At 34.1% G+C, this 9,182-nt stretch overlaps 1 protein-coding gene across 1 annotated transcript; it reads left to right on the forward strand.

The window, feature by feature from the left end:
• LOC18043303 (serine carboxypeptidase-like 27) lies at positions 1–4,852 on the forward strand. Its single transcript, XM_006436208.2, has 9 exons — positions 1–943; positions 1,104–1,199; positions 1,353–1,445; positions 1,547–1,632; positions 1,757–2,017; positions 3,530–3,657; positions 3,740–3,835; positions 4,289–4,394; positions 4,524–4,852. Exons 1-9 carry the CDS (start codon positions 580–582, stop codon positions 4,662–4,664), a joined length of 1,371 nt encoding a protein of 456 aa, XP_006436271.1. The 5' UTR covers positions 1–579; the 3' UTR covers positions 4,665–4,852.
• Positions 4,853–9,182: the final 4,330 nt, after the last annotated feature.

Genomic DNA, 9,182 nt, shown 5'->3' on the forward strand with positions numbered 1-9,182 from the left:
CTCTGCAAAACCACATGTGCGCCTGCAAGGCTGCTGCCTGTTTGGTCAAATGCCAATGAGCAATCACAAGAAAGAGAATATAAAGAAGATTCGAAAAGACATTTATTTAATAGATAAATAATTGGTGATCAAACGCCAGAAACAAATTGAATTGAAGACTTGCACGTCAATTATTCAATCTTTTCACATCTCACCAGTCACCACAACCATCACATTTGATGAATAAAATGCCAAATCTATCTTTGACGTAAATGTCACCTATCTCTCTCTCACACACACACACACTGCTTAGTTAAATTCTTTGACAACCCAGATAGGTTGGGATCTGGGTTTTTGATTTTAGTTTGACTTTTGTACTTCTTTTTTGTGTTTCAGTTTCTTGTTTGAGGACTTCGTAGTTAAGTTCCTTAAGAGCTCAGAACTGTTTTGTGTTCTGCTAGTGTTTGATCGACACCTGTACTTTAAGGATTCGTGTTTCAAGATTCTGTTGACATATTTCTTTGCAAAATCCAGATACGTTTAAAGATTCGTGTGCTTCTGGGTTTTGCTTCTTTTTGTTTTATCTTAATTGTTCACTTAATGGGACATTCACAATTTCTTGTTCTTGGCTTTTTGTACCTTGTATTATGTTCATGTTTCTCCTATTCTTTAGCTGATCAAGATAAAGACAAAATCACTGTGTTACCAGGGCAACCGACAAATGTTGATTTTAATCAGTACTCAGGTTATGTAAGCGTAAACCAACAAGCTGGGAGGGCATTGTTTTATTGGTTAATTGAGTCACCAGCGAGTCGTAAACCTGAGTCAAGGCCACTCATTTTGTGGCTCAATGGAGGTCCTGGTTGCTCTTCTGTTGCCTATGGAGCAGCTGAAGAGATTGGGCCTTTTCGCATTAGGCCTGATGGGAAGACTCTTTACTTGAATCCCTATTCTTGGAACAAGCGTATGTCAATATCTCAAGCCACATTCTTTTGATTCAGTTACCATTTTAGTATTATTCTAGTCATTGGTTACAAAAATTTTAGTATATTAATACTGTTTGTACGTAAATTAAATATAAGATAAATTGTCTTTGATTGTCAATTTTTTTTTTTTTTTGGCAGTGGCAAATTTGCTGTTTCTTGAATCTCCAGCTGGAGTTGGTTTTTCATATACAAATACCACATCTGATTTGTACACTGCAGGCGATGGGAGAACAGGTAATTTGTTGGGGGCGGTAGTTGTTGTTAATGTATATTTCCACTAGTGAAAGTATAGTGGTGGGATGCGTAAATTTTGTTGTTTCAGCTTAGAATTTGGTTGGTTTTGACATCTTTAGATGCTTTTGGGATCTGGGTGTTGTAAATTTGTAGCTGAAGATGCATACACATTTCTCGTCAATTGGTTTGAAAGGTTTCCACAGTACAAGCACACAGATTTCTACATTGCTGGAGAAAGTTATGCAGGTTCTAAGTTACTTTTCATCTACAGTTTTAAGACTACTATTGTAGTTGTTAAGATTTAACTGGAAATGATGAATGACTGTTGTTTCAAAAATCTGTTTCAGGTCACTATGTTCCCCAGTTGTCTCAAATTGTTTATGAGAGAAACAAGGGAATAGCTAACCCAGAGATTAATTTTAAAGGATTTATGGTGAGAAAATGAGATTTATTGTTCTTGGAAATTTTAGAATAAACTAGTTGTAATATGCCACAATAGCAATTAACCATTATCATATCGGTAATTCCATTTTCTTTTTTTCTTCTCTTTCTATTAGGTGGGAAATGCTGTCACTGATGATTACCACGATTATGTTGGCACTTTTGAATATTGGTGGACTCATGGTTTGATATCTGATTCCACCTATCGAAGTCTTAGAATTGCCTGTGAGTCTGGGTCTTCTGAGCACCCTTCTCTAGATTGCATGAAAGCTTTGAAAAGTGCGGAGATGGAGCAGGGAAATATCGATCCTTATAGCATTTTCACGAGGCCTTGCAATGGTACTGCATCACTAAGGCGCAACTTAAGGGGTCATTATGTAAGCCCTCATCTTTCTTTCCTTTTACCATAGTCATGATTGTGGGCTTTTTCATGAAATTTATAATGTTTCCATCTATTGTTGCTTCTTATTTCAAAAGTTTTTTGAATCTCGAAACCATCTTGGATATTTTCAGAAGTTAGGATGTGTCTCATAATGAAAGTTGAATTCAAATTGGATGATAGTTTGTCTGCAACAATAGAAGTGCTCGTCAGAGTGAAAGAGCGTAGGTTGTCTTTCTGTAAATCTTCAGAGTGATAGGAGATCTGTAACTGTTGCATGTAAGCAGGTTGGCACTGTGTAGATGCAATATCAAGAAATGATACTTTGATTTGTTTCAATAGAGAAACTACCAAAGTAAGACACAGCTACTGGTCATTTAGATGGTGCTTGGTATTAATTTATGGCATCTACGATAATTGAGGCAGTTGTTGAGCATCTAACTTAAAGCTGTTAAGGTCCCCAAGTGCTACTCTGTCATCAATGATGTTGGGGTAAGAAATGAATCTTGGGTCTATTTCCCTGCTCTCACACCTGTATGAGTCTTTTCTTGTCATCCTTTGTTCCCTCAGTATGCTTGTGGCCCACCAACTTTTTTAGTAAAAGAGGCTGCTATGCATCATTTTAGTTGAGTAATGTTTCTTTTCAACAGCAGCATCATTATGTGCCTGTTGTTAAAGTTGTTGTATTCAATTCAAAGAAACAGGAAAAGAGAAGCATACCTATCCACATGTTCATGGGCTTGGTGTCCTTGTAAGGGTGACTGGGGACATTGAGATTATGGCATATATGAGGTCATGCAGTTTTGATCGTGTTGTTTTGATCTGTTATTTGAATGCTGACTTTTTAGAAATTTCTTGAGATTTCACAATATCTATATTTCAACAATTGATAAAATTGTTGAAATAATACTCATTGATTTCTAATTAACATGTAGTGCATGTCTACACTACAGCTGCTGTCAATCACAGGGCCTCCTATTTTCTGTTGAAAACCTCAAAAGTTTGGTTGCACTTCCAAGAATTTTATTATTGATCCTTAAACTTTTGTGTATTGTACATAATGTATCATAAGTTGGGGGTCACTAACGAAAAACTTTGGGGTATAACTGATATCTTGGGGTTTTAATGGACAGTGGGGTGGCTGTAACTGACAGCGGCTGTACTGTAGTCATTCTCATTATTATGTCATGCCTTTTCTCTACCCAAAAATTTGTTTCTTTGCCTTCACCTGTTATTGCAGCCTTTTCTTTTGTTGCATTTGACAAGAGAAAATGCATTAGGAAGAGAGAAAAGGGCAGGGAATATGTTAAATGAAGTACATTTCAAACTGATTCTTGATTAACTTGAATGATTGCTAAATTCTTTATTACATGAGATATCTGAGATTGAATTTTCTTAGCATTGAAACATATGGGCTAATTCCTTCTTGGTTTCATGTTGCTGTGCCAATTTCATTTTCTTAAGAAGTTAAATTTAACTTTCATACGCTTGCTCTTTCTCTCAAACAAAGCCATGGATGTCTAGAGCATACGATCCTTGCACTGAGAGGTATTCTGAAGTGTACTTTAATCATCCTGAAGTTCAGAAGGCACTGCATGCAAATGTGACATGGATTTCTTATCCATGGAGAACATGCAGGTATTTTTTCGGTTATTCATTTCAAAGTAATATTTCAACATTCCCAATAACAGCAATTTTGAGTGAGTTTCTTTCCTCACAGTGAAATTGTTGGAGATAACTGGACTGATTCTCCACTCTCCATGCTTCCTATTTATAAAGAGCTCATTGCTGCTGGTCTCAAGATATGGGTATTCAGGCAAGTTATCTGCCTTCTCTTTGTCCCTTCTGCCCCTCGAGTCCTTGCTGAGTTCATGAAACTTTTTCACTCAAAATTCTTGTGCAGTAATAGTAGTAGTGAGCAAGAAATCATTTTTCTGGCTATTCTAGTTGAAGCATCAGTAATTTACCATGCATAGAATGAGCAAGGATTTTTGGCTTACAAACAGTGCACCTTTTCCTTTCCCTGCTTACTTTCTTTTAAATTTATGATTTCCTGTTTTTAAAAAGCAAAATATAGACAGAGTTTTGCCAAACCATGGTGTAAACTTCTTAGGATATTCTGCTAATTACAGAAACATTGTTCAAATGCATGCCATAATTTCACTTCACCTAGATATTCTCAACTCAATACTCTTTGAATTTGCCGTCATTAAGACATTTGTGCTGTGCATTTTCCTCTTACATAGCTCTGATTGAACTTTTTTTCCAGTGGTGATACTGACGCAGTGGTTCCTGTTACTGCTACTCGATACTCCATTGATGCCTTGAAGCTACCAACTGTCATCAACTGGTACCCATGGTATGACAACAGAAAGGTAAGTGGTTGGTTTACAGATGTATTATTTACAGCCTATATGCCATTTTATTTTGGATTATGTGATTGGGGGCTTTGTGCCAGTTCCGCAAATATCTTTTTGTCATAAGGTTTCTTCATCTGTATATAGGTTGGTGGCTGGAGCCAAGTTTACAAAGGGTTGACGTTTGTGACAGTTACAGGAGCAGGACACGAGGTTCCGCTTCATCGCCCTCGACAAGCATTTATTCTTTTCAGATCGTTTTTGGAGAACAAGCCCATGCCGAGCTAAACGTATTCGATTCCATTCATTATCTCTGACGAATAAAACATAATTAAGATAATAGGATTGTTCACATGTAGGAGCAGCAGAAAGACAGAAGAAGAGAAGCATTCCGGTTGAGTGCCTCCCCAATCTTGCCTCAAGTGGCACCATTTCTGAACTCATAATTATTTTCTAGATATTAAGTTGTAAGAATTTGGAAATTTATATATATAATCTGTTCTTTATCCAATAATTGAAATTGCATGACTAGCCAATATTGATATTAATCATATTTGTTTATCAAATCTGTTCTTCGTAGATTTGTTAAACATTTGAATGTAATTATTTCATTTTGACTGAATTACCGCTGGACTTTAATATCCACAAACTGTTTTTTTTTTTTTTTCTCTCTCTTTTTGAGTTAGAAAGAACTGAAAAAATGGAAAAGGATTTTTTGGGGATTAAAGTAATTTTTGGCATAAAAGAGCTTTGAAAATAAAATTACAGGGGTGCTTATGGTCACACTCATATTTTAAAAATTTGGGTGGGACTAATTCAACCAACTAAAATACTCCTTGAACCAATTTTATTCTTTAAACTCATCATTAAAATTTGAAAATTATAATTTTACTCATCATATCCACAAAAATGCCAAATATGTCCTCTGCAAGTCAAAGTTTATTCTATTGTAATTGCTAAACAAACCATTAAACATCATTATTCATTAACCTATCCACTGGTTGAGTTTAAATTGAGATTAATGAAAACATAAAAATAAGGTTTAATCTAAATCAATTGAAGAAAATTTAAGCTATGTAGCTTTTTGGCCAAAAAAATATTTTCAGCTTATTATCATTTTTTATAGGTAGTTTATTATCTCTGAAAACAAAATATTGGGTCTTGCTAAGTTACATAATGTATCTTACAATAAACCCAAATATAATTATCCATGACCTCACATTTATTTCACATAATATCATTCTCTTGTATTAGACAACTACTTTTGGGTTGTTATAAGTTACATAAGATGTAACTTAGCTCCTACCCAAAATATTTAGGACTCAATTAATTATATAAACATAAAATCTAAATAGATGTAACAGAAAAGTTAAACAAATAAAATTAAAATGATGAAAAAATATTTTTCTCTCTCTAGCCCTCATTTTTAGAGCAGTCTTTATAGTTTTATAGAAATAGCAAAACTAAAATTAGAATTGAAATCATATTTTTAAACTATAACTTAGGTTACACATAATAAAAATCCACTATTAAAAATCCCATTTCCGAGACATTTGTAAAAGATATGTATTAGAGAAGCCCATTGGATTATTGGTTTAGAGGATGAGAAGTCTATTGGATTTTGGGTTCAAAGGATGACGATGGATGACAGACGAAAGATAGTTTAGAGATGAGTATAAAGAGTAAATTATTATTTTTTAATTGTAAAATCTTGTCCTTAATAGTAAATATATTAATTAACATTATGATAATAAATATTTTTTAAAAAAAGATGAGCTCATAGAATATTTTAGTAGGTTCAAATAAATCCATCCAAAATTTTTTCTTCAATAACGAAAGGAAATTTCTACAATCTCTTTGGGTGTGAGGAAATTCTCACAAAACTGGAATGCAAAATTTGCATTATAACGAAAATAATATCAATCGACAACCATCACATTTTATATAATCTAAATTTTTTATATTATTAATAGAATAATTATATAGCACCAGTTAATAAATTAAATGACATGTTAGTATAATTATATTATTTTTCTCTACATAAAAAGTAACCAAACCCCTTTAATTTCTAAAAGTTGTTAGAAAAGAAAACATTATATTTATTTATAGTGTGTTTAATTGTGGGATTAGAAATTTGGATTCCAGAATGAGAATAATTAATAATATTTAATTGTTAAAATAAAAGTGGAAATGCAAATAAAAGATGTGGGGCTCTCATATTTTTGAAATTAAGAAATAGGAACTTGATTCCTATGGGAGATTAGGAATTAAATTATTATTCCTTACGGGCTCGTTCGGTACCCTTTTCTAAGTAGTGTTTTCATTTTCCTTTTCATAATACACACATAAAACATATTCGGTGGATTAATTTCAAAAAACCGATTACAAAACAAAAAATCTGGATTTAGTATTATAACTAGTAAATTGAAAACATGTTAAACATGTTCTCCAAATACTACAATCTAAACCTAAAAATGAATTAAAATATAAAAGAACATCGTGACATTCCCTCTCTTTTTTTTTATTTATTACATGAGACTATTGCTCAGATTACAACTCATATTATATGAGACTATAACTGATATTTATAAATCAGACTATTACTGGGACCAACTTACATCAATGCTAATGGAGCTCTGCCCAGATTTTAACCCTCACAAATATTCGAGGGATGTCTACTCCTCACTCATGGGTAAAGGAGGAGACTACCTTCACTCAACTAATTGAGGAAAGAAATACCCCCACAATACTTTTGGGGGGGGTTCGAACTGCTACCCACCAAGTTGGAGGGTAGCAACCCTGGCCACTCGGGCTGAGCCGAGTGGTTTGACCCTCCTCCTCCTTGTCTCTTCATTATTGCTCTCTCTTCCCCCGCAGCTTTCTCGATCCAGTTGCAGCAAATCTGCACTTTCTCCCTCCCCTTATCTTCCTCCAACATCTTTCTCTCTCCTTATTTCTTCTGATCCACTCTCTCTTGGTTTCTCTTGGTGTGCCAGCTGTTGTCGCTACTTTGTCTCAGACACTGTCGAAGCTCTATCTCTGCCGTAGCAGCTGCTGCTCTGACTCCGCCCAGCTGCTGCTGCTCCGTCTCTGCCCAGCTGCTGCTGTTCCATCTTTGCTCTCCCGGATTTGTCACTTGCCCAGTCGTTGTTGCTCTCTCGATCTGTCACTTGCCGATATTTGTTTTGTTTAAGTAAATTTTTGAGAATTTATTTGAGTGATTTTAATTGTTTTTAATAGGATGATATTGTAGATTAATAGCATGTACTGAAACTAGAGTATTGTAGATTAATCATATTTTATGCACTTATTCTTTCGCTGCTATAGTATTTCTTTTCACTCTTGAATGATGAATATTGAGGGTTATACTTGTTGATCCCTTCATAATGATAGGTTACTCATCAGAGCCTAGGATTCTTCTTATATTGTGTTGATGGGTCCGAACTATAAAAATTGCATGTTTATATATAAAGTTTTACTCAAAGTTAATAGAGCAATTTCAAAATTGATTTACTATGCAAAGATTGAAGTTCATTGACCACGGTTATCGCAGTACCTATGCCTTTTAATTGGGCTTTTGTTATTAAAGAGAAATAAAGATTTTTCAAGCTTTGCCCTAGATAGAATTCAGATAAACAGTTTGTAATTTCAATTTATTGCTAATTCACAATTTGAATTTATTGCCTGTCACTCTGAAAATATCGTATGGATAGAATTCACTGCAATCTGCAACTTGTGGAAGTGAGAACAAAAAATAGAAACCCTTTTTTTTGTTGTGCCCTAGAAAAAAAATGAGTTAAAAATTTTTGATGAGAGCTCGGCCTTAATTTAAATTGGCTTGTGTAATTTATAATTTATGTATATGTAAGAGTAGTGTTTTTAATTTGATTAATAGTTGATATATGTTTTTTTTTTTGGTTAATTTTTTCGGGTAACATTCAGTTTTTGATGTATGATATGTTGCTGAAATGACTTTCATGCTATGTTGAATTGGAATAATATTTGACATTTGTTATTTTTTTTTTCTTCTAATTTTTCAAGAGATAGATACACATGATGTTGATGTTGAGGATAAGACTGATTGGTCTAGTCGGACCGAAACCATTTTTATTCATATAGTACATGATCATGTTAAAAAGGGTGATTTACAAACATCAACTTTCACTAAGAAAATTTGGACCGCTATAAATGATGTGTTATTTGAACAATCCCAAAAAAGATTTAATGTAGGGCAACTTAAGTCCAATTTTAATAGGTTACACAAAAAATATCGAGAGTTTTCTGACTTAATAGCTCATATCAGGTTTGGTTGGGATCTTGTTTCAAATATGGTCACAGCATCAGAAGCTGTTTGGGCTAGGGATGACGACCAAACCCAGACCCGGATCAGACCCGGACTGAACATGGAAAATTCGATCCGGGTTCAACCCTCACCGAAAATTTTTTTATGCAGAATCCGTATCAGTTTTTCAGAACCCGCATACTTCCGGGTCCAATTCTGGTTTTAGGTGAATCCGCAAATCCGGAACCCGGATCCGGATATTATTTATTTTAATATTAATTTTTTAAAAATTATTAAATATAAATAGAATTTTTTTTTAAAAAAAAAGAAACCCTAGCCCTCTCAATCTCTCATTCATTCGTTCCTCTTTCAAAACTCAATCTCTCTCACTCGCTCCTTTCTCGATCTCTCACTCTCTTCAACTCTACTGTAATTTCTCCTCTCAATCTCTCATATGTTCGACTATTCCTCTCTCAATCTCTCTCACTCTGTCTTCAACTCTCTTGTAATTTCTCTTCTTCAAA

This window comes from Citrus clementina, unplaced genomic scaffold (genome assembly GCF_000493195.1).
Source record: "Citrus clementina cultivar Clemenules unplaced genomic scaffold, Citrus_clementina_v1.0 scaffold_4, whole genome shotgun sequence".
In the NCBI taxonomy this organism is placed as follows: Eukaryota; Viridiplantae; Streptophyta; class Magnoliopsida; order Sapindales; family Rutaceae; genus Citrus; species Citrus x clementina.

Coding starts and splice junctions, on each gene's coding strand:
- LOC18043303 (XM_006436208.2), top strand. CDS start 580: ATGGGACATTCACAATTTCTTGTTCTTGGCTTTTTGTACCTTGTATTA. Junction 1,200..1,352: donor TGCAGGCGATGGGAGAACAG/GTAATTTGTTGG, acceptor GTAAATTTGTAG/CTGAAGATGCATACACATTT. Junction 1,446..1,546: donor TGCTGGAGAAAGTTATGCAG/GTTCTAAGTTAC, acceptor AATCTGTTTCAG/GTCACTATGTTCCCCAGTTG.